The sequence below is a fragment of the Protopterus annectens genome, chromosome 15.part0, assembly GCF_019279795.1.
Source record: "Protopterus annectens isolate FY-2018-M chromosome 15.part0, PAN1.0, whole genome shotgun sequence".
In the NCBI taxonomy this organism is placed as follows: domain Eukaryota; kingdom Metazoa; phylum Chordata; order Ceratodontiformes; family Protopteridae; genus Protopterus; species Protopterus annectens.
The window spans coordinates 196,819,929-196,846,464 of NC_056749.1; the positions used below are offsets into that span (position 1 = coordinate 196,819,929).

Below are 26,536 nucleotides of genomic sequence, written 5' to 3' on the forward strand. Positions count from 1 at the left end.
TGCCTACAGGGGACGCCAGTGGCAGGGTAACAACCAGCGAGGCACAGACACAGCCACCACCGCTACTACAGGACAATCACAGTGACTTGGCTCTGGCACCGCCTACCAGGGAACAACTAGAAGCACCCTTAGACGGGAAGCTAGCTTTATTTTCAAAAAACTGGCATTATATCACAAGAGACAAGTGGATTTTGCAGACAATAGACCAAGGTTACAGGTTTCATTTCCATACTCTACCAGGGAAGAGAGGAATGCCAAACCTACCTCCAAATCAAAAGGCAGAAGCTCTAAAACAAGTAAATCAATTATTAAGGATGAGAGCTGTGGAAAAGGTACCATATATGGAGCAAGGAAAGGGCTTTTACTCCAGACTCTTCCTGGTACCAAGGAAAGAAAGCAAATGGAGACCTATTCTCGATCTGTCCGCTTTAAACACATTTCTCATTGTTCCAAAATTCAAAATGCTGACCCTACAGCAGCTTCTTCCCATGCTGGGCAAGGAGTCTTGGCTGGTAACTCTAGATCTCAAGGAGGCATACCTGCACGTCCCCATACGACCAAATTGCAGAAGATACCTCAGATTTCTTGCAGGATCAGAGCATTATCAATTCTCAGCATTGCCCTTTGGCTTATCTACTGCGCCCAGAGTGTTCACGAAATGCCTGGCATCAGTAATCGCTCATTGCAGGCTTCAGGGAATCCAAATCTACCCTTACCTGGACGACTGCCTGCTACAAGCGGACAACAAAAACAAGCTAGCAGAAGACTTGAAAAGGGTCATTTACCTTCTACAAGCCCTGGGATATACAGTCAATATAAAAAAGTCAAGGCTGATACCATCCCAAAGGATAACCTTTTTGGGTGCGGAGCTGGACACATCCAAACAAATGGCATTCCTAACAGTAGAAAAACAGAAACAACTCCCTCTCTACTTCTTGGCATTAACAAAGCAAAACCATCTAACAGCAAGAAAAGTTCTGCAAGCCTTGGGCTTCATGGCATCATGCATAATATTGGTCCCACATGCCAGATTGCATATGAGAAAGCTGCAGTGGTACCTAAGGAACTTATGGTCTCAACACAAGCACAGCCTAGAAGCCCAAATTCCAATTATTCCATGCCTGAAGCAGGAATTCCAATGGTGGGCTCAGGCCTGTCAATCAAACAAAGGATTGCCCTTCCACAGCACTCAACCAAGCCAAACCATCACAACGGACGCCTCAGACCTCGGTTGGGGAGCCCACATGCTGGACAAGTGCATACAAGGTTTATGGACTCAAGAGCAGCTGCACCTACACATAAACCTAAAAGAAATGCTGGCAGTAAAACTGGCAATTCAGACTTTCAGACCATTTCTTCGACAAGGTCAATTGATGATAAGGACAGACAACACCACAGTTATGTGGTACATCAACAAGCAAGGAGGCACACATTCGTACCCTCTATGCCGGATGGCCCTGGACCTCTGGAATGTGGCCCTGAGTTACAACATTCAATTACAAGCAATCTTTGTACCAGGGAAAGAAAACACCCTAGCAGACATATTAAGCAGGACTACCACGGATGCCCACGAATGGATGCTGCATCCGGACATCTTCAAAACCATTACAAGAAAATGGGGACTCCCAGAAATAGACTTATTTGCATCCCCACGCAATCACCAACTAAAGAAATTCTGCACCAGGACATACCACCCACTGGCTTGGAAGGTGGACTCCCTATCCTTCAGTTGGAAAAATCTGACAGCATATGCATTCCCTCCACTTCCTTTGATGCACAAGGTGCTATTGAAGATCAAAGAGGACCGTCCAAGGATCATTCTGATAGCTCCAGACTGGCCAAGGCAACATTGGTACCCATTACTGAGGAGCATGTCTCGGGAACAGATATGGCCCCTACCCCTAGTTCCCTTGCTGTTAACTCAGAACAACTACAACACCCTGCATCCAAACCTGAAAACTCTGCAGCGGACTGCCTGGAACATTGCATAAGACAAATTAACCCAAATTTATCCCAAAGGGTTAAAGACATTATCTTGGAAGCTCGCAGACCTTCAACAAGGAAAACCTATTCAGCAAAATGGAAAAGATATCTCATTTGGAATACTGCTAAAGGGGAAGATGTGTCACTGGTAAACATAGCCAACATCCTGGAATACTTGGCAGAACTCTTCCACAAAGGCCTGTCCTACTCTTCCATTAAGATTCATGCATCAGCTATTTCAGCAGAATACAACTTGGATCCTCCAGTCTTCTCACATCCTCTGCTCAGGCAGTTTCTGAGAGGAATTAAAAATGTAAAACCACCTAGGAAGCCACCATTACCTGCATGGGACTTGAACTTTGTGCTAGAAAAATTGACACTTCCTCCTTTCGAACCAGCAGCAACAGCAGAATTGCAATACTTATGGAAAACTGCTTTCCTGCTGGCAATCACTTCAGCAAGAAGGGTTTCTGAGCTACAGGCATTAATGGCAGTACAGCCCTTTCTGATCTTCCATCAAGATAGAGTGTCCATGAGAACAAATCCTACTTTTATGCCTAAGGTGGTCTCCAGAGTATCTTTAAATCAGGCCATCCACCTACCTACATTCTTCCCCAACCCACAGAACAGGGGAGAAAGACTGTTGCATACCTTGGATGTACACAGACAATTACGCTACTACCTGGACAGGACCAAGAGCAATAGAAAAACTGACCAGCTTCTGGTAGCATATGCAACAGGAATGGAAGGGAAAGCAATTTCAAAACAGACAATATCTAAGTGGATAGGAAATTGCATTAGATTTTGTTACTCCTACCATGGAAAGAAAACTCCAGAAAACATCAGGCCTCACTCTACAAGAGCTACAGCCAGTACCACAGCTTTTCTACGAGGAGTGGCTACCAAAGACATTTTAGAGGCTGCTACTTGGAGCTCCGTGCATACATTTGCCAAGCATTATAATTTACCTTTATACTCTAGATCCCGAGCAGGTTTTGCCACTGCTGTTTTGCAGGGGATCTTAACTACACCATAATTCTATTTTTTTCCGCCTCCCCCAGTTTGGCTATGGTATTCTACCCATTTGTAAGGACTGCAGATGCATCCTTGAAGGACATAGTACAGTTTTGTACCTACCATAAATGTAGATGTCCGATAGGAATGCATCTGCAGTCAGGATTACCCACCCTCCTTCCCCTCTGTGGTACTCCTAGGGTATTTGCCCCTCTTATAGCTAGCTGGGGGAATCTATTATGGTGTATTTGTTTGTATATATGTACATACATGCTTATTTTTTGTTTGCTCTCTAATATTTGGAATCATTGGCATTCATCCAAATTTAGCCTTCCTAGAGGGCACCTGGCATCTGGGGCAAGAAACACAGAGGAAAATGGCGTCGGCTGATGCCTTTATACCCGAATAACTGCAGCAATGACGTCGGGTGAAGTGCGACACCAGCCGATGCCAGACCCAGACTTTGGAATCTGGCCGACCGAAGGACTGCCTGACGACAGGACAACCCATTTGTAAGGACTGCAGATGCATTCCTATCGGACATCTACATTTATGGTAGGTACAAAACTGTACTTTAACCATGTCAAAAGCTTTGGACAGGTCAATAAAGAGAGCTGAAGACAGGATGTTATTGCGATTCTTGTTAATAAAGTCTGTAAAAGAGAGGAGAGCAGTGGTCGTGCTATGAAAAGGCCTAAAGCCATGTTGACAGTAAGAATGTTGTTTTTTATTAAGTGGTTCATTAACTGATGGTGAACACATTTTTTCATGATTTTTGCGAGTGGGGACAGGAGAGCTATGGGCCTATAATTAGAATATTCATAGGAGTTACCTCCTTTATGTAAGGGTATGATGTGAGAGATTTTCCAGATATCAGGTATGGTTTCTTCATTTATAGTTCTATTAATAAGAATGGATATGGGATAGGCTATTTCAGAGGCTGCTTTTTGAAGGAATTCAGATGGAAGTTGGTCAGCCGAGGGGGTGCATGGTTTAAGTTTGTGGATACATTTCTGTATAAAGGTAGTGGAGATGGGTTGTAACCTAAAGGTTGGTAGTTTGGAGGATGCAAGGTCAGGGATGCTAGTGTTGTCACTGGAGAGATGGGAGGCCAAGGAATTAATAGTATCAATAAAGAATGAGTTGAAAGTATTGGCAGTATCAAGGGAGGAATTCTTTTCAGACCCGAAAGGGGAAGGAGTGGTAGTCTGTCCAGGGTGAAGAAGTCTGTTTAGGGTTGACCAGAATTTTTGAGGGTTATTGTGATTCACTTGCTGGAGATTACTATAATAGCTCCTTTTGTCAGAGAGGATAGCTTTTTTGGTACTGTTTCTTAGTTGCCTGAAGGTCTGTTGGTCTATGGGAGATTTGCTAGTTCGCCATTTTATCCAAGATTTGTTTCTGAGTAACATTTTTACCCTTTAACATTTTACAGGTTTAGGCCCTGACCACGACGTAGCTAGTTGTCTGTTTTGTGCTAGATTTAACCAACGTACGATTAAGCGAAAGTACGATTTTGCTTTTCACTACTTTGGTAGGCGATTTAATTATAAAATGGCGCCGGACACGCTTCCGACTACCGGAGTTCACAAACGACGCAAGGATAAGGACAGGCCTCCGAGGTCCAAATCAGACGATGTTTTACTAGCAGAGCCAGCTACAGGTTCGGCTGTCGTCAGTGAGGCGCTTTCGCAGCCCCTGTTGCCGGCCATTTCAGAGCCGATTGCCGAAACAGACTTTCACGAGGAGCCAACTAGGCCTTTAAACACTCCAGCTGCAGGACCTTCGGACAATGCTCCCTCGGATGGGTCCGGAGCTGCTGTGCAGGTACCGGCTTCCGAGGGGGTTTTCAGGCCTACACAGCTTCTGATAAAGGCAAAGACTCTTTCTAAATCTAAGACACCAGCCCAGGCCTCTTGTGATCCGGGACCCAAATCTCAGAAACAGCTACTTAAAATGATGGAGGACTTACTAACCATGATTAGGGGTTCACATCCCCCTTCAGACAAAAGGCCAAGGCAAGAATTGGATTATGAATCTTCTGATCAGGCATCTATTTCTTCAGTGTCTTCCTCTGAACAGGAATATACTTTCCCTCCTTATGAGGATTCTGATGCTGAGGAATCCATTCCTTCAGCTTCTCCCCCTGAGGATTTTTCTTTTGGGGAAACTTTACATGACATGAGGGAACATTTCCACTGGGAAGGACAGGAGTACTCGGAATCTAAGAGAAGGCTTAGGGATTTCCTTCTTCTTCCCCAACATAGACCCCTGGCTATTCCGCCTATTTTGGATATTGTGGATGATGCCTTTTCTGAGGCTAATTTAACTCCCGACTCTTTCCTCCAGCCCCTGCTAAAACCCGATAGATATTACAGGGTCCCTGATTCCCACCAGTTCCTTTACAAAATTCCTACTGCTGATCCAGAAACCATTTCTCAGGGTCCTAAGGGGGTTAAGGCCGCTTCTGCTAAAAACCCTATTCCGACAGATAAGGATTCTAGAGCTTTGGAGAGATAGGGCAAAAAAGTGTACACTTCTGTTACTTTATCTATTAGAGCTTTAAATTGTCAATTTCATATGCTAAAATATCAGCAATTTCTACTGTCTGTTATGAAACAAAAGCTAGGTACCATTTCTGCATGTGCAGATAATAAGGAATTACACAATTTGATGCATGCCACTGAACAAGTGGGGAAGCATGGTTTACACTGTGGTTTTGATGCCTTGGAGGCCTCTTGCAGGGCGGCTGCCTCTGGCACAGTCATTAGAAGACATGCTTGGTTAAAGGAACAAAACTTACCTGATCAAGTGAAAGCAAAGTTACTGGATGCTCCTGTTCAGCATAATGTTTTGTTTGGGCCTAAGGCTGAAGAGGTGACAAAGAAAATGGAGGATAAGGCAAAATCCATGCAAACGGTTAAGGATTTCTTACAAGTTCAGCCCCCAAGATTTAGCAGAAATTGGCCAACAAAAAATTGGTCCTTTACCAGCTCGGACAGGCCTCAGAGGGGTAGATATAGGCGCTCCAGAGGGAGGGCCCAAGCACAGACCTCTTACAGACCTAGACAGTGGAGTGCTTCCACCCCCAGGGGTGGAGAGGACAGACCTCAATCTTATAGAAAACAGGCTCAATGACTCCCCCTGCATGGCTCCAGGAACTTCTCTCCTGGAAGCCCCTCTAGGAGGAAAACTCTCTTTTTCAACAAAATTGGACTTACATAACCCAAGACAAGTGGGTTTTGGATGTAGTTTCAATGGGTTACAAATTCCACTTTCAAACCTTGCCAAGACCAAACGGACGGCCAGACCTACCAAAACAACAATGGTCAGAGGCATTAAACCAGGTGGGATCCCTCATGGCTATGAGGGCCATAGAACTGGTTCCACAATCAGAGACAGGGCAAGGCTTTTACTCAAGGCTCTTTCTAGTTCCCAGAAAGCAAAATTCATGGAGACCCATCCTAGATCTGTCAGTTTTAAACACTTTCCTGGAGATACCAAAGTTCAAGATGCTTACCCTGCAGCAGCTCCTGCCAATGTTGAGCAAAAATGCATGGATGGTGACATTGGATTTAAAGGAGGCTTACCTACACATCCCTATCAGACAGGAGGGCAAAAATACCTCAGGTTCAAGGCCAGCTCAAAACATTACCAATTCTCTGCGCTGCCCCTTTGGCTTGTCTACTGCGCCCAGGGTCTTCAAGTGCCTGGCACCAGTAGTAGCTTATTGCAGACTCAAGGGAATTCAAATTTACCCTTATCTGGACGACTGCCTTATTCAAGCAGACAGCAAGGATGTCTTACTCCAGCATCTGGAATTTGTTCAAAATCTTCTCAAGTACCTGGGATTCACTGTGAACATAAAAAAGTCAAATTTGACACCCACACGACAGATAACTTTTCTGGGTGCTTTTCTAAACACAAGCCAGATGGCATTCCTGACATCCGAAAAACAACTACAGCTGGCTTCAGCTTTCAAAACCTTGGCGTCAATAAATCAGCTAGCTGCAAGGAAATTCCTGCAGGCTTTGGGTTACATGGCCTCCTGCATCCTTCTCATACCAAATGCAAGACTACATATGAGAAAAATACAATGGTACCTAAACAGTGTATGGTCCCAGCATTGCCACAGTCTAGACACACAGATTGCTGTCTTGCCTTGCCTACAAAAGGAATTCTATTGGTGGGCCATGGCATGTCTTCACAACAAAGGGAAAGCCTTCAGTCTGCCTCCAGCCAGCCAAGTGTTAACCACGGACGCCCCGGATTACGCATGGGGAGCCCACTTGCAGGGAAAAGGTCTGCAAGGTTTTTGGACAGAGGATCAGAAGCTCCTACACATCAGTTTAAAAGAGATGTTAGCTGTACAGAATGCCCTCTTGGCTTTCAGGGATCTTCTACAACCAGGACAACTACTGATACGGACAGACACCACCACAGTTATGTGGTACATAAACAAGCAAGGGGGTTCACACTCCTACCCCCTTTGCAGACTAGCCATGACTCTATGGAACAGCTCTTGCTTGCAAAGTGAATCTACAAGCTCAGTTCCTGCCAGGGAAACAAAATACTCTGGCAGACAGCCTGAGCAGAAACCTGTCGGAGTGGATGCTAGACACCCAAATATTCAGAGTGATTACAGAGGCCTGGGGCTGCCCGGACATAGATCTATTTGCATCACCCCTCAACCACCAGTTACAGATTTTTTGCACAAGGACATTTCACAAACTAGCATGGAAAGTGGATGCACTATCATTCAGTTGGAGAAACCTCTCAGGGTATGCCTTTCCACCACTACCTCTTCTTCCACGGGTGTTATTAAAGATCAAGCAGGACAAGCCCAAGATGATGATTTTACTGGCCCCAAATTGGCCTCGTCAATTCTGGTACTCAACACTGATTAATCTATCCCAGGAGCCACCTTGGATTTTACCTCAGATTCCAAATCTTTTGTCCCAACACCAGGGCCAAGTTCTGCACTCTCATATCAAGACTCGCAGCCTGGCAGCCTGGCGAATTCAGGGTCTATGATTAATCCTTTCCTTCCCAAACAGGTCATGGATGTCATCTTAGAAGCCAGATGGCCTAGCACTAGAAAATCTTATGCAGGTAAATGGAAGAGATTCTGCACCTGGATGCATGCTCAGGATTCGGATCCCCTCATTCCTAATATCCAACTGATTTTACTTTACCTGACAGACATGCTTCATAAGGGTTTATCCTTCTCCTCCATAAAAATACATGCCTCAGCTATCTCTGCACATTACAATACAGATCCTCCAATCTTTTCACATCCACTTCTGAAACAATATCTCAGAGGAGCAAAGAATTTAAGGCCCCCTAGGACACCACCCATGCCTGCCTGGGACCTCAACTATGTTCTGGAAAAACTCACTCTGCCTCCTTTTGAGCCTGCTGCCACATCTAATATTAAGTATTTATCATGGAAGACAGCTATTCTGCTGGCTTTGACTTCAGCCAGGAGAGTCTCGGAGTTACAAGCACTCATGGCTGTGGAGCCTTATATTATTTTTCACCAAGATAGGGTGTCTTTGCAGACTGATCCTACTTTCATGCCTAAAGTGGTTTCCAAAGTGGCTTTAAATCAAACTATTCACCTGCCAACTTTTTTCACTAATCCACAAAATAAGGGGGAAAGGATCTTGCATTCCTTGGATGTACACATACAACTTTGTTTTTACCTGGACAGAACCAAGAATTTCAGGAAAACAGAGAAACTGTTTGTTTCTTATGCAACAAATTCCCAAGGCAAAGCTATTTCAAAACAAACCATTTCTAAATGGATTGCTCATGGAATCAGATTTTGTTACTCTCATCATGGAAAGCAAATCCCAGGAAAGATTAGGACTCACTCTACCAGAGCTGCTGCTACTTCAGCTGCCTTTCTCAGGGGAGTACCTACCAAAGATATTTTGGAAGCTGCAACTTGGAGTTCAATGCATACTTTCTCTAAGCACTATAATCTCCCTCTTTACTCTAAGTCTAGGGCAGGCTTTGCTTCTGCAGTCTTGCAGGGCCTTCTAGCCGCCCCTTCTATTTTATAACCACCACCCTTTACCTCAGCTTTGGGATTCAACTCTACAGTGATGACTGCAACAGTGAAACACGATGAACATATTACAGTTGTGTACACTTATCATAAATGTAGATGTTCGAGTGTCTTCACTGTTGCAGTCTGGGTTACCCTCCCTCCTGTCCCCTCTTACACTTTCGTTAGTGTAGTTTCCTACTTCACCCTTCTTCTGAGGTGTATTTGCTTCAGGGTATGGGGTTTGTTCTATGTTACTTTTTTTTGTTTTACTATTGGCCTTCATTTTTGGGCACCTGACATCTGGGGCAAGAAAAACTGGAGAACATGGCGTCGGCTGGCAGCTTTGTACTCCTAGCCCGCTGATGTCAGGGAGCATGACTGAACAGCCGACGCCGGTCCCAGACTTTGGGATTCTGGCCGACTGAGGACTGCCTGCCGGTAGGAAGAACCCTACAGTGATGACTGCAACAGTGAAGACACTCGAACATGTACATTTATGGTAAGTGTACACAACTGTACTTTGTGCTTTTGTGCATCCATTTTGTGTTTTTTCACAGGTAGCCTAGTCCTCCTGTTTCTGGCTGTTCAGTTTCTTTCTGATTATTTTTGCTGCCAGGGTCCTATCTGCCACCCAAATGCATGCTGCTTTGTCGTGGTTTCTGTGCTTTCAGTCAAGAAATCTAGAGTTTGCCAAATAGACTGCATGGTTCATCTTGTCTTCCTCTTTTCTTGATTGTTAAATTATGTGCGCATTACATCATTCGGTAGCTTAAAAAAATGATGTCCATTTCACAGTTTTGAATTTACTTGTTTCTGTATCATTTAAGTAGTACACAGGTGTATATAGGTTTCCTTAATGGCAAGCATTGTTCAGGTGAATGCTACCCATTATGTTTATATGTGCAGTGTTGCTGCTGGAGCAGTTTTATATTGTTTTGGAGAAATAAAACCTGACATGCTTGGTCCTTCTGATGCTACAGATGCAAGTGCATGCTATTTTGACGTTTTATACTTTTCTTGTTTCAGGCACTGGAAACACAGTAATCGAGGCAGTAAAAGTTCTAATAGAACATGGAGTCCAACCCAGCCATATCATACTTCTCAGTCTGTTTTCAACTCCACATGGTAAGCATCATTTTATTTTTTCTTCATTTGACTGTCAGTCTATCAACCCTTTCTCACCTGTAATCAAAGATCACCCTTTTGTGGTTAGAATAGGTTTACTCTGTCAAGATGACCACATTTGCATCTGTCCAGGATCACTGGCAGGCCAAACTGTCAAGACATGGTGAAGCTTCACAAAGCATGAGCCCAGAGATGACCCTCTTTTTGTCATGTTACATCATCAGTATGTGTATGTTTATTTGTTTACTGGAGTAGTGCACTGATCTCAGTGGACCATTTTCAGGCACATCCCGGGTAAACAGGATCAGATAAGAAAGTAACGAAACATATTTACAGATACAAGGATATACTAAGACACATATACATATTTATCATATACATATTTATAGATGAAAGAATATGATGCAACATTTAGTTCAAGAAGCAATTTACAATGCCAAATCATGGATGGAAAAACGGAATTGTGCTTAGCAGAGCTGTTTAGATAAAATGTAGCCATAGTAACAGAGATGGAAAATTTCACCCAAACTCTGACGCAGCTTGGTGTGAGGGAATGCTTAGTTTGCTTTTGCTTTCTTTTATTTTAGATTACTTTATTGCCGTATTCTATTTTGTTTATTGTGATTGGTTTTCTTTAAATTGTGTTTTACTTGTATTCTGTTTCTAATTGCATATTAAAACTAGGAAAAAGACCACAGCTGTGTCTCTTGTGAGTTGCACAGAAATTAAGAAATTAACTCCCCTCCACCCTCCCTGAAGCTGTTGTGTTTTTTTAACTGTCTTTCTAGTTGCCTGCCCCCTTATGTTAATTTGACCGGATATCTCCTTCCCGCTCTCATTTCATTGGCTGTTATGAGTAAGCACAAAATTGTCACTTAGTGAAATCACTCCCTTTCAACTATTTAAATTGACTGGCCACCCCACTGTATTCCATAGAACCAGAATACAAAGTGCCCAACCCCTTCCAATCTATCTTGCTGTATTAAAAATTAGTGGCTGCCCTACTTAAATAGTTAAAGCTTAGTTACCCCTAGTGCCCACTGCAGCTCTTAGGATATTAACCAATTTATCCAACTTATCTTTAGAATCTGCAACATCTACTCCAAGACCACCATTTAATGAAGAGCACACATTCTTCTTCTCAATAGTTATCTTGGGATTAGTGCTTCGGTTTTGCTGCTGGTGGAGAGAAGGAGCACAGGGACATTATTTTCTGGAGACTGCTGATCACTGGAAAGCCTAATAATTGCTTCATAGGTGCCAGCTTGGAATTTTTGCTTATATTTTGCTGCTGGTGAGAGAAGGAGCAGGGTGCTTTGATTCTTTACTGTTTCTGGTTGGGCAGTGAGCGTGCTTGACCTTACTGTTTGGTCTGGTTGCCATTCAAGGCATCTACCAGGAAAAGACTACAATCCTACAGATCCTTGCATCACCAAACAGGCTGTGGCCTGTTTCTGTCTTGGGATTGGTGCTAATGTTTTGCTTCTGGTGAGAAGAGAAGCAGCAGCAAAGGAGCATTGTATCCCAGAATGAAGCTGTGGTGAGACCAGCACTAGTAGTAGCCAGGCAATAGCCGTTCACGTGACTTCCCCTCTTTTCATTATGCTTGGCGAGGTAATTCTTTGTTTTCAGTCTAACTTCAGAATATCTGCATAAATACCTCGTCCATATATCAGGGTCTACTGCATAGTTTCCCGCTCAAGTGTTTGGCAGTTCCCTGTACAACAGACATCATGAGTGACATTTTTCATTTAATAGCCTAGTTGAAATTTCACCAATATCTAGTTGCACGCAAAACAACTAGTTTGCAGTGACAAGCACTGCCCCCAGAGTTGCAGACTTGGATACTCCTGATATTGCTTTATATTCTCACTCCAGGTGTCTAATCAGTAAAAAGGATCTGTTGCCATGAATATGAAATTTTCCATGGTCTCTGTTTCTAGCTTTTGGTGGATATTGGCATCCTGAGGCAATATAGAAATTGCCTCGTTTACTGACAACCATTTAATTCTCAAACTGATATGGTATGTGAGAGATGTATTTACACAGTCACTGGAGGCAAAGCGCTTACTTAAAAGTATTCCTGAAGTTAATAATGTTGTCAGAAGTATACACACTGCACCCATCACACGCAATACAAAGCATACATATAGACCCTCATATGCTGAGGCACTTAAGGTATAGCTTTCCTAAACCCCAAAGACACCCTAGATGTAGTACACTTAACAAACACCCTCAGCAACCCCAAATGCACTTTTTCAAAATCCCCACATCAACACATACAGCCACATCTCATGGAGCCTCTACATGTAAGCCCATGGTAAGCTATGGTTCGCAGAGAGCTTACAAAGCATCAAAGGGGTCTCATTATTGAAAGGTATCAGTCAGGAGAAGGGTACAAAAAAACTTCCACAGTATTGAATATACTATGGAACACCGTGAAGACCGTCATCAAAAAGTGGAGAAAATACAGGACAACAATGACGTTGCAAATAACTGGACGTCCCTCCAAAACTGATGAAAAGACGAGATGAAAACTGGTCAGAGAGGCTGCCAAGAGACCTACAGCAACACTGAAGGAGCTGCAGGAATTTCTTCCATATTCACCGTATGTCTGGCCTGTGGGGTAGGGTTGCAAGACAGAAGCATTTTCTTACACAGAAAAAACATCCAGTCCAGGCTAAAATGTACAAAATGATACATCACGTCTCTCAAAAGCATGTGGGAAAGTGTGGTATGGCCTGATAAGACCGAGGTTGAACTTTTTGGCCACAATTCCAAAAGGTACATTTGGCGCAAAAGCAGCACTTTGCATCACCAAAAGAACATCATCCCCATGGTGAAGCATGGTGGTGGCAGGCAGTATCATGCTTTGGGGTTGCTTTTCGTCAGCTGGAACTGGGGCTTTAGTCAAGGTGGAGGGAATTATGAACAGTTCCAAATACCAGTCACTTTTGGCCCAAAACTTTCAGGCGTCTGCTAGAAAGCTGAAAATGAAGAGGAATTACACATTTCAACATGAAAATGACCCCAAGCATACATCCTAATCAACAAAAGGTTGCCTTCACCAGAAGAAAATTAAAGTTTTGGAATGGCCCACCCAGAGCCCAGACCTAAATCCAATAGAAAATCTGTGGGGTGACCTGAAGAGGGATATGTACAAGAGATGCCCTCGCAATCTGACAGATTTGGAGTGCTTTTGCAAGGAAGAGTGGGCAAATATTGCCAAGTCAAGATGTGCCATTCTGATAGTCTCCTACCCAAGAAGACTGAATGTTGTAATTAAATCAAAAGGTGCTTCAACAAAGTATTAGTTTAAGGGTGTGCACACTTATGCAACCAGCTTATTGTACATTTTTTATATTTTTTCCCCTAAAAGATTTGTTTTTTAATTGAATTGTACAGGGTACAGGTTGCATTAAAGGTGGGGAAAGGTTTGAAATGATTTATTGTGGTCTCATGTTTTTATATCATAAAAATCTGACATTTTAACAGGAGTGTGTACACTTATTATCTCCACTGTACATCAATGATGGTCAAACAGGACAATGTGCTTGAGCTGCTCCATGTTCATATCACCTTAGGCAATATCAGATACCACTTCCTTGCAATCTGTAGGTCCTCCATTTTGACCCGGGAAACCATTCCATGTATTTAAACTTATTAGAAATGCTCACCATCCAACCCAATACTTTATTCATGGTCAGCTTTAATTACCCCACTATTAACTGGAAATCCTATATGACACCAAACCTACAGGAACAGGGATTCTTGGATTTTGTCAACACAAACTCCCTAAACCAGATTGTCAGTACACCAACCAGGGGTGCAGTCGTAGTGGATACGGTTCTCACTAATACTGGAGAGTGCTGCACACCCCCAGTGCAATGTCTTCCCTGGTAAGGTCAGACTACAAAATGGTCTCTTTTGAAGTAAAAATAAAACCTGGATCTCCAGCTAACCCCGGAATATTCAAGAACTACTGTAAGGCTAATTTCCTGCTATTAAGTGATAACCTGACAAAATTTCTGTCCCCCATAAACCCTGAAAAACACAGCTGCCAATGTAGAGATGTTCACAGAAACACTATAAAGCCATGTTAATAGCAACAAAGAGGCAGCTGTACCCACCAGGAAGAAGTACAAAACTAACTCAAACGCCACCCTTGTAGAATCTTAAAATCAATAGGTTGTATAATAGAAAATCATGGCAAACATTAGGAGGTGCAGCACCCAGCAGGATAAAAGCACCATCACCAAACTAAAAAAAAAAAAAAAAAAACTCTGAGGACAAAGTCTTCCAAAGCCAAATTTGGCCTCCCAGGCCAGGGACAACCACAAGGCATTATTTAGCTATATCAGCAGCCTCATAGACACTACTCAGTAGTGTGCAGAGCTCATCGTGAATGGAGCCACCTATACCGAGATAGAAGATGTAGCAAACCTATTGGCCAACAAATTCAGCTCCAGCTTTACCCTTCTGTCCACCTCAACCTTCCCTCAGGAAATACCATCAGATACAACTCCCCCTGCTATCACCAGGGACGGTCCTTAATGCTCTCTTTAAAGCCAAGAATACTGCATCGGTGGGCCCAGACAGTATCCCAGGATGCCTTCTAGATAGCATAACACATGACTTATCAGGCTGTCTGGAATTGAAGTTTAACTATAGCCTCCAAACAGGCTTTGTGCCTCATGAATGGAGAACAGCAACAGTCATCCCTCTGAATAGAGCTGGGCCATCTACAAACCCATAAGTCTCACTAGTCTCATATGGAAAGCATTATCATGGTAATGATCAATAATGGTATAGTAAACCTCCAGACACTGGATTCAACCCAGTCTGGTTTCGTCAAGGGCAGGTCATGCATACTCAGCCTGGTGGATTTCTTTGAGAAGGTCACCAAAACAATGGAGGAGGGCAGAATGGTTCACATTGCCTACCTTTACCTGACCAAGGCATTTGACACAGTATACCCCACGGGCATTGCTGACAAATTCAAGAGGTTGGGTACAAACCCTTTTGTCACCCGGTGGATAGCCAACAGGCACACACACAGGACTTGGGGAGTCCACGTAAAAAGAGAGGCCTTTCAGAAGTGGAATCCCTCAAAGATTGGTCCTGGGACCGCTCCTTTTTGGCATTAAGTCAAGGACAGTGTCATTGGCCTCTGGCTGACTAAATTTGCAGATGATTGCAAATTAGGAGCAGTCATTGAATCCCACACCAACACGTGTCCTTCAGGAAGGGCCGAGAGAGACAAACAACTGGTGTCAGAGCCATGGACTAATAGAAATACTAAGAAATGCATAGTAGTATATTTTGGAGAGTCATCTACCTCTTGTAACTATCATATTGACAGCACACCCCGTAGAGATGACCCAGTAGTCAGGGACTTGGGGACACACACAGAAAGTAATCTAGCCTGTGACCATGTCATGACTACAGTAGTGAGGAAATCATTCTTTTGTTGTGCAACTTAAAAACAAAAGTATGGCATCTAGGTCCAAAGAAGCCATTATTCCACTGTATACGGCATTCATCAGACCTATCATTGAGTACAGTGCCCCCTTCAGTATGTACCTTACCGGGCATATCCAACAGTTGGAACACCACAGTGGTTTCTCACTAAAAGAATACAGGGTGTAAGTAACCTGTCCTGTGCAGACTGCCTCAAGGCCTTATCCCTGTGTTTTGTCTCCTACAGGCTGCCGAGAGGAGATCTATGCCTGGCGTACAGGGCATTGCATTATCAGACCCCACTCTGATGGGTCTCCTGCATATCAGCACCAGAATTACCTGTTCTAAAGACTTAAACCTTGTCTGTGATATAAATGGGACCTGCTGGAGAGATTAGTATATATTCCAGAGACTACCCTGTCTCTGAATTAGGTTCCCCATCCATGGGAAGCAGAGATCCTCCCTTACCCAATTCAAGTGCAACTTGGACAGTTGAATGGGGAACAAGAAATTCATGTGTGGTTTGGCACCTATGTCTCTAATGGACACTGGTAGCCTGTAAATGTTTTATCTCCCAAGCCCGTGCTAGCTTGCAAATGTTTAATCTCCCAAGCCCCTGCTTAAACTTATCAAGGGTATCAGAACTTGTCAGAGATTGGGATGCATGGCTAGGCTTAAAAAGGCCCTTGTGGTCATTAGCCTAGTAATCACCTGTGAACAGGGATAGTGGCATATCATTGGAGAAATAAGAAGAGGTGAGCGTGAGTGGTTGCAGGTAAGGGGGAGAAGACCTAGAAATGGTGAGAGAGGCATGCAGGGGGAAGATGAGTAGAAAGGAGAGAATGAGAGCTGCAAAGAGAAGAGGGAGGTAGGATGAATGAGAGTCTGTAAGTGAAGGGATGGCAAGATGAGATGAGGAAGAATGACATAGGGATAAAAAGTTGATACAGCTGCAGGTTCATGTAATGTGATCTGTGTTAGTGCAGGTGCACTTTGAGTGAAGAAGTGTTGCTTAAGCTGTTGTATGAAGTCTGTGTACTTTTGAATGTCTCCGATTGAGAGGAATGGAGTCCCTTAGTTTAGGTGCTGTGTGGAGAATGCATGGTCAGTGAGGCAAAGTTTAGCTTTTGGAGTTAATAGGGTGAGTTCAGACTGAGGGATACCCCTGAAATTATATGCAGGGAGTTTGATGAAAAGCCTTTGAGTAAGAGGAAAGATGTCTCAGGAGAAAGGGCTTTATGAATTAGTGATCCTAATAGGAGATTGGCTCTCAAATGTACTGGGAGCCATTTAGTTTTGATGAGAGTTAGGCAATGGTGTTCGTTAATGGGGATTTTGTATGAAATGTGAGATTTTATTGGAGATGGTTTGCAAGGTGGTTACAGTGGTTACAGTTATAGGTAGTCCATATTTGAGTTGAGAGATAAGATTGTATTCCTTTGCTTGTGGCAGCTTTGGCTGGCTTGAACGGAACAGGTGATGGGTTGTTTGCCCAGGGAGTAGTGTGTTGATCTTTTTGTGTGTGTTTTGAATGTGTAGTTGAAGGTTGAGATTGGTCTAGTCAAATGTCATGGTAGTTGAAGGATGTGGTAATTTCTATGGTGGTTTTATTGACATCTTTAATTTTAAGGAATTTAAATATTTTGGCTATTTTTTGTTTGGTTCCAAGAAGCATTGCTTTGGTTTTTGATGGATTGAGTAAAGGTTTCGGGCATATTAGCCACTGATTGAGGGTTTGGAGGTCATCTCGGAGCTGAATTTGTATAATATAATAGGATTTGTTTACCCTTTGTATGGCCATGTTGTCTGCATAAAGAATAAGAGATATGTGTGTGTGATTAGATGGGAATTTGATAAATATAGAAAAGAGTAGAGGGGCTAAAGCTAGATCTCGGGGGGGGGGGGTCTTTCATAAGAGGAGCTGTTTCAGAGGTTGTGGTGCCTACTTTCACTTTGAAGTATCTGTTGGTGAGGAAATAAGCAATCCAAGGTTTTGCATTGTCACTAATGCCTATTTCAGTTGTGGAGTAGTAAGTTATGGTCAACTAGATCACAGGCTTATTTGAAGTTAATAAAGACAGCTCGTGTCAGGTTGCCCATGTTCCATATTGGATAAGATGTCATCTTTGAGGGAGTAGAGAGCTGTTATGATGTTGTGTCCAGACCAGAATCCATGTTATTTTTTTTTTTTTTCCTGGATAGAAGATGGCATTGATGTAAGTAACGAATTTGGTTGTAGATATTTTTTTTTCTAGTATTTTACCAAAAGCTGGGTGTATTGAGATAAGACAGTATTGTGAAGCAGTAGTTGGCTTGGGTCATTTTGGAATAGAAGATTGTCACTGATATTAAAATCAGTCTTGTTAAACAGAGGTAGTATAGGTGAGTGACAGGGTAGAAGATGAAATCCTTGCAAAAGTTAATGAACAAGGGGGCTAGGTTTTCTGAGCCGTGGGGGGGGGGTATATATTTGTATGTGGTCCATTTGTGTTTCTGTATCTCCCATGTAGTATGTACATGGTGAATTTGGACATTCTTCAGTGGCTTGCACCCCACCTTCCCTGAGGGATTTTATTTTTTATTAGACAGCTAACCCCTTCCCCTAACAAATGAAGAGCTGTACCTGTAGATTACTCTGCCCTCTTTCAACCTTTTAGTCTGTACACATGTAGAGCAGTCCTCTCTTAATTTGGAGAAGGCGTACTGTATAAGGACTGGATCTGATCTAGAACAGCATTATTAATTGCATCATTTAAGCCACGGTGGTAGCGTTATTGCCTCACAGCAAGAGATTCTCCCGTTCGATTCTCTGCTGGAACGCCTTCTGTGTGGAGTCTGCATGTCCTCACGACAGTCGAGTGGCGTTCGAAAGACATGCGTAGAATGGGTGTGCCTTCGTTGAAGGTTGGGCATTGAGCTGGCACCTTGACACCCGTAAAAAAAAAAAATCTACTGCCAATCATTAGTGGACCGGAGTTCCGCTGTGGCGACCCCTAACCGGGAAAAAGCCGAAAGAAAAACAATTAATTGCATCATTTACTTTAATTTGTATGGTTACTTTAGAGACTGATATGTAAGGTTTTCCTGGCGCAGTACACTTGAATGTTATCAGATTTTATATTGCAGGCTATAATGCTGTTGTTTTGTAAAACAAATCTGTCCCATTCATTTTCCACATATGAAGAAATAACTTAAGAATTCTCTCCAACGTATCTGCTGAACTATTTACTTTTATTTTAAAGATGACAATTTTTGCAGCCTTTTACAGATAACCTAGTTTTCATTATATATTTTGATGTTCTTCATAGTCGTTGCAGTAGAGATTCTTAGGTCCTCCTGTCATGCTGAAGTCCGTGATTAACCTGATTTCCAGAGTCTCTGCATTATCCCCAGCCGATGGACATCTGAGGACAGATGTCTGGACATCAGGGTATAAGAAGGGCATCCATTTGCACCATCTTTAATTCTTTCTAGTCATGCAGTCCAATGTGCTTCACATGTTCAGTACAGTTGCAGCCTGTCTGCTGGCTCGTGTTTCCAGAGATCCTTTTCCTTCAGTTAGGCAAGTACCCTGTTGGAGAAATCTATTTACTAATTTAGTTCAGAAAAGTAAACAGTTGCTTGAAGTGTGGGAAGCAAATCCCGAATAAAGATTTTCACTTGTGTTGTATGTTTTGCTTAGGGCTAAGGAATTTTGCATGATCAGGACAGTTGACATTACAGTCCATACTGCTACTGCAGGGTCTCTGCAGACTGTGGTGTCTGCTAAGGTCATTCCAAGAACATGGAAAGATAAAAAGGCTAAGGACCCAGACATTTTCAAAAAAAGCTCCATGTACCATGTGTCGATCAAAAGATACTCCATGTCTTCCCCAACTACCGAAGTTGCAGTCAGACAACTAAATCCTTCAGTAAGCCCCTCTAAGGCAGGCAAACCAAAACAGATCACTTAATTTGCTTCACCACCACCTCTACTCATAACAGAAGCCCAGGATCGCTTTAAAATAGCATGGGAGTTGGAGAGTTTGTGACCCTCTTGAAATATAGAGAGCTGTCTCATTCATCCTCCTCTGAGTCCTGTCTGTGTAAAAGGAGCAGGGAAGTAACTCTTTAGAAAGAGGAAGATGCCGCTAGCTCTTGAGGATGAGAAGCTGTCTTGGTGTTTATGCTTACCATCTCAAACTCACTCAGTTGACACACAGTCTTCTGAGGCTTTCAGTTGGGAAAGTAAGCAGTTCCCTCAGGGCCAGATACAGTACAAGGAACTCCTAAGTTTGCCTTCACCCAGACCACTGGCTGTTCTTTCAGTACTCATGATGTCTTTGAAGACACAGCTCTTACACTCTTGACTATAAACCCCTTACTCCCAGGAAACAAGATAGATTTTACATAGTGTTTGAAACTCGTAATCACCTCTATAAAAATTCAAAGGCTGATCCGTTTGTCTGGTTTGAATCCACTAAAGGTGTACCTAAAGGACCAATAAGAAATCCTTTGCCTAATGACAGAGAAAGCAGATTACTAGACAGACTTTGGAAGAAAACCTATGCCTCTGCCACCTTGGCAGTGAGAGCATTGAATTGCCAGTTCCACAATCGTAAGTACATTGAATCTCTTCAAGACAAAATGCTAGCTAAAGTAAACTCTATTGCAGATATAATCTCATCCAAGAAGATACGGGAGATAACCAGAGAAGCTTTACAAATATCTAGACACTCAGTAAAACATAACTATGCTGCTTTGATGCTTATTGCAGATCATTTGCCACAGGTTCTGTCATCTGCAGACATGCATTGTCCAGGCCCCAGCCCCTGTCAGATCAGGTAAAGGTTGAATTAGTAGATGCCCCATAGGACAATAAATTCCTTTTTAGCCCACCGGCTAAACAATTTTTTTTTGAGAAACTGAACAAAAAAGGAAAGCAAATTAGAACTGTGAAATAATTTTTCCCGTCTCTGACCCCAAGGTACAGTGGGAATTACCCTTTGAAACCTTGGCCTTTTCCATCTGGACAAGACAAGATGAGGGCCTCCCTGTAGTTTAAAAAAAAAAAAAAAGACAATGTAGGAGATATCAAACAGAGCAATCTCAAAGGGCGGGGGCTCCAAGGACCCCCCCCCCAAAGCACCTAGGGTTCATGGCCTCTTGCATTCTACTAATTCCATATGCAAGACTGCATATGAGGAAACTTCAGTAGTACTTAAAAAGTCTCTGGTGTCAACATTCTCAGGACCTGGAAACAATGATTCCTATCATTCCTTGCCTAAGGACAGAGTTCCTTTGGTGGGCAGAGGCCTGCTTACCACAACAAGGGACTCCCTTTCACTCTACCCCCTACCGCCCAAACCCTAACAGACGCATCAGACTATGCATGGGGGGCTCACTTGGCAGGGCAATGCATTCAGGGCAAATGGAACCTGAGACAGATGCACCTGCATATTAATCAAAAAGAAATGTTAGCTGTACAGAATTCCCCAACAGCCTTCAAGGACCACATTCTTCCAGGACAATTATTGGTAAAGACAGACAGCACCACAGTTATGTGGTACATAAACAAGCAGGGGGGAACCCACTCGTACCCTCTCTGCAGACTAGCTATGGCTCTGTGGAACACAGCCCTGAGCTACCAAGTGCACCTACAAGCTCAATTCCTGCCAGGCAAGCGACCCACACGAATGGAAACTGGAACGAAAAATATTCAACCTCTTGAGTAACAAATGGGGGACCCCAGAGATAGACCTGTTTGCCTCCCCTTAAAACCACCAATTGGACAAATTCTGCACAAGGACTTCCCACAGTCAAGCTTGGAAAGTGGATGCCCTGTCCGTTACCTGGGAAAGCCTCTCAGTGTATGCCTTTCCCCCTCTGTCTCTCCTCTCAAAGGTTTTGCTAAAGATCAAACAGGACAAACCAAGGACTATACTGATTGCACTGGACTGGCCACGCCAGCACTGGTACCCCCTCTTGCGCAGTATGACACTGCTGCAACCATGGCACCTGCCTCAGACCCCTTCCCTGCTGTCCCAGCAGGCGGGCGAGATTCTGTACCCTCAGCTTCAAACCTTGAACCTTGCAGCCTGGCTAATTTCTTGAGCTCTCCAATAGCATCCCTCAGTAAGCAGGTGCTAGATGTAATTCTGGAGGCAAGGAGGCCTAGTACTAGAAAATCCTATGCTGAGAAGTGGAAAAGATACTGTTCCTGGAGCCAGACTCCGGGGACGGGCACAACAGTGCCCAGCTTACCTCATATTCTTCAGTACTTGACAGAAATGCTCCACAAGGGCTATCCTTCTCGTCTATTAAAATTCATGCCTCTTCCATTTCAGCACATCATAATTCTGAACCATCCCTCTTCTCTTACCCCCTGCTAAATCAATTCCTCAGATTGGCCAAAATGTAAGACCCCTCCCCAATAGGAGAGCCCCTACTCCAGCCTGGGACCTTAACTTTGTATTGGAAAACTCACTGTCCCTCCTTTTGAGCCAGCTGCAACTGTTGAGTTGAAGTTCCTTTCTTGGAAAACAGCCTTCCTTCTAGCCATCACTTCAGCAAGAAGTGTGTCTGAATTACGGGCCCTCATGGCAATGGAGCCCTTCATTATCTTCCATGCAGACAGGGTTTCCCTCAGGACCAGTTCTTCTTTTATGCTCAAGGTGGTGTCTAGTGTGGCCCTTAATCAGTCCATTAATTTGCCTACCTTTTTCCCAAATCCACAAAACAAAAGAGAATGAATACTGCACTCTTTGGACGTGCACAGACAACTTAGATTTTATTTGGATAGGACTAAGCATCTCAGAAAATCTGAACAGCTGCTAGTTAGCTTTGCTGCAAGGGTAGAGGGGAAGGCCATTTCAAAGCAAACAATTTCTAAGTGGATAGCCCATTGCATTCATTTCTGCTGTAAGCACCATGGAAAACCTACCCCACAGGGGATAAGATCACATTCCACCAGGGCTGCATCTACCTCTACAGTCTTTTTCAGAGGTGTTCCCACCAGGGACATCCTAGAAGCTGCTACCTGGAGCTCTGTACATACCTTCACCAAGCATTACCACATGCCTATTTTTTCTAAATCCAGAGCTGGTTTTGCCACTGTAGTCTTGCAGGGCTTAATAGCTGGCCCTAATGCTCTCTAACTTCCTCCTCCCTTCCTTAGCTTTGGGAATCAACCTAAATGTGATGACTGCAACAGTGAAACACGAAGAACATAGTACAGTTGTGTACACTTGTCATAAATGTAGATGTTCGAGTGTATTCACTGTTGCAGTCCTGGTTACCTTCCCTCCAGAACCCTGACGTCTCTTGGCTCTAACTTTCCTTCTTGTTTGATGTATTTAAGCTTTCTGGTGTATTTGCTTTTTGTTGGAGGGGTACCATAACATATAATTGGTTCCCATTGTGGGGGCACCTGACATCTGGGGCAAGAAAAACTGATATAATGGTGTCGGCTGCATGTTTTATACCCCTGATGACCTGACGTCATGGAAGAAGAGACTGCATCCGACGCAGGACTCCAAGACTCTGGTATTCAGGCCGGCTGAGGGCTAACTGCAGGCAAATAACCCCAAATGTGACGACTGCAGCAGTGAATACATTCAAACATCTACATTTATGGTAAGTGTACACAACTGTACTTTGTACAGCATTCTGATACATTTCTGGGTTATCTGGGGATATAAAATGAAGGTAAAACAGACTGTAGTTGTAAACAATGCACCCACACATAAATTGGTTCAGGAATACCCGTGTTTATGGGGACATGATAAAATGAAGCATTTAGGAGTAGTTAAAAAGGATTCTGTTATAGCAGCAAAGGATATATGAGAAGAGACTAAAAAGATAATACAAAAACTGTCAAACTAAAAGCCCTTGCCTGTGGATATGGATAAGTAGCAAGCAGTAAAATATTTTTATTCACTTTGGTTTTATACACAGTTTAGGCTTATTTTAGCAGTCAGGGTATTAGTTGTAGATATTAATAGTGTCGAAGTGTTTATCTAGGAGGGGAGGAGGGCAAGAGTCAAGTGGGATTAGTTGATCCTTCCATTTGAACAAGGAGGTTTAGGATTACCTAATTTGAAGGGGTATTTTAGAGCTACACAGTTAAAGCTTATGTGTACAACACAAAGAGAAAGCTACAATTCAGAGTGGAAAGGGATAATGATGAAGTCGGGGTGGGTAATTCACGAAATAAGGAAAGTCAGATTTTGGACTTTTGACTGAGATCCTTAAGAACAATAGTCATACAGAATATTGTATTCATAATGTAGCTGGAAATATACTAAGAACTAAGCCCACACGGGAGTGGTGAAAGAAGATTCGTGGTACAGAGAATTGGTGAGGCACTGGTATTTACTGTAGGAAGCTGGCAAATGAACCGAAGTATTGGGAACAAATAGAGAGGGAAAGGTTATAGAATGGGAAGAAGCTAAGAAGATATTTGGACTGCAGGCTAGAGATCCCCTTGCCTATTGGGGATTCATATCCGAGTATATGCAAAGAGAAAGGGATAGGGGAATTGTAAATGAGAGACTGGCACTGGTTGAGGTTTTTAGTTGAATCTAGAACAGAAGTTACTGTTAAAGTTAAAAACAGTAGGATGTACAAAATATTGCATGATAACTACAGGAATCAATCAGTGGAGGTCAGAAAAGATTGGGAAAATATCTTAGAAAAGAAGTTCACAAAGAAGCAATGGGAGGTCATATGCATGGCTCCCAAATATGTAACAAACTCTAGATGATTTAGGATTTTTGCATGGAAGTGTTTGCATGGGTACTTTTTTACCCCAGGCAGACTCCAGAGAATTTTTTTCTGTGGTAGATGGCAGATTTGGAGGCATAATGGGGAGGAAAGAGATACTTGGGAGCCTGTGTTTTTCATTGTAATCAGTTGTCAGACTTCAGAAATTCCTTAGAGTCCTCTGGCAGGAATACTGGGTAAGCAAATGAGTATTAAGGAAAATATTTGTTTGAGCTGGGATATAAAATCTGAATTGTGTAGACATAGTAAAGTCTTGTGAAGTTTCATTTTGGTGGCTATCAAAAACAGAGTTACTAGAAAATGGAAATCAAAGTTTAAATCAACCTTACTTGAAGTAGTGAATATTGTAACAGATAAAAGAACAGTAAGTGGAGTTTTTATAAATTACATAGAAAAAAAATGGAAATTATGGGAACAAGATATGCAGAAAAATGTTTGAGGAGGAGTGAGGTTTAGAAGAAGGCAGGAAATTAACAGTTTCTGTACTGTTAGTTTCATTATATTGTATAGAATAGTACATACAATATATAATGTTTGTAAATGTGGTCTTTTTAACATGGTTTGATTACTTGCCAGTGTCTTAAGGTATAATTCATTAAAGCTATTTAAAAAAAAAATTAGATCGTCATAAGGGGTATATCCTGCCAAAACCATGGCCACTGGCCAGAGCTTCAGGGCACCTTCTATGCATCCTAACTGAGCTGCATAAAGGCAGTGGTTAGGGAGCCAAAAGTTTAATTTTTTTGCTGCCAACGTGTGGTTTCTCTGCAGACTTTGTGGAACTTGGTTGATGTTCTTCTATTCTACTTTTGCAGTATTCCTGACACAAGGGAGTTGCCTGCCAAGATGACGACCCAACGTTGGCCAGTATATCAGTCTTTTACTACCTAGGGTGCACAGTATGTCTGACGTAGGCCACTTTCAGATGTCTGCCATATAAGAGATGTATACATGCACCACCTTCAGAACTTCTTTGCTACGAGTTGGATCACCAGTCCTGGATGTCACTCTTCTCCTGGAATAATTTGCTGTATTACGATAAATGCCCCGTTCGGGAAACCTTTTTTTGTCTTTCTGCTACCTCGTCTTTCATTGAGGATAATCTCATCCAGGAAAGGGAAGTGTGACTGTGGAGGATGGATTCCACATAAGGATAGTCATTCCCAGTACCTCTTTTGCCTCAGACCCCAGCATGACCATAAAAACTGCTCCATCTGTCAGTCTTTTGTACCCAAGACCCTCCAAAGTCAGTTATCGTCTGTCGCAATCTACTTAGAAAACCAGCGCCTTAAGCTTTTAGCCAAGAGCGCAGTGGAAACCACCTCAGACCTGACCAAGCCTAAGTGTAAGGCCAAAAACATAGACCTGAAGCCGAAGCTGAACCTCTCGATACATACGATACACCTTTCCTGAAGCACAGGAGAGCTTGTAGATGCATGCCGCCCTAGTTCAGGACCCAAAGGCCAAGCTAGTTTTGCAGGCTGCCTTGGTACTGGATGTATGCACGTCCAGAGAGGCAACTCAGACATAGACTACCGATGTCCACGGGGGTTCCCAGACTTATTATGTCAGAAGGCCCTTGTGGATTTACCCAGATCGTTGTTAGGGAGGATGTCAACTCAGACGTGGTCGAATGTAGACTTATGTCTGGCCCATCTTCTTTGCACCAAATGGATACTCCAACAAAGAAGAAGTAAAAAACTAAGCACATTTCAGCTCCCCCAACCCTCACCAAGGAATGGCAAAATTTCCACATAGAAGGATTTCCTGACTACTGTGGCAATGTTATTATCAAAGGAGAGACTACTGTCCACCTGTGGCCCAGGTCTCTTATCACACTTTCTGTGTTAAGTAGACTACCACCTATGTGGTAGTTCTTGGGTACTGAGTTTTTACCAAAAGGAATGACAATGCACTTCTTGGCATTGAGCTTGAGGCCATGGCTTTGACACCAGGCATCTGCCTCAGCAAGGCCCTTTGGTAGGATGTCCACATCTTTTGGAGTTTTGATTATGGCTCCTAGTTTGCAGTCATCTGCGAACTTCATTAGCCAAAGACCTTATGTGTTGGCCTGTACTTCAGAGAAGTAGATACCAAACAGGAGAGGACCCAGGACTGAACCCTGTGGTACTCCAC

At 43.1% G+C, this 26,536-nt stretch overlaps 1 protein-coding gene across 1 annotated transcript in view; it reads left to right on the forward strand.

Moving 5' to 3' along the window:
* Positions 1 to 26,536, forward strand: part of UPRT (uracil phosphoribosyltransferase homolog) — a 400,044-nt gene that overhangs the window by 310,326 nt on the left and 63,182 nt on the right. The window contains exon 6 of the mRNA XM_044057690.1: positions 10,079 to 10,177. Coding sequence (XP_043913625.1) covers positions 10,079 to 10,177 — 99 coding nt within the window. The remainder of the gene's footprint in view (positions 1 to 10,078; positions 10,178 to 26,536) is intronic.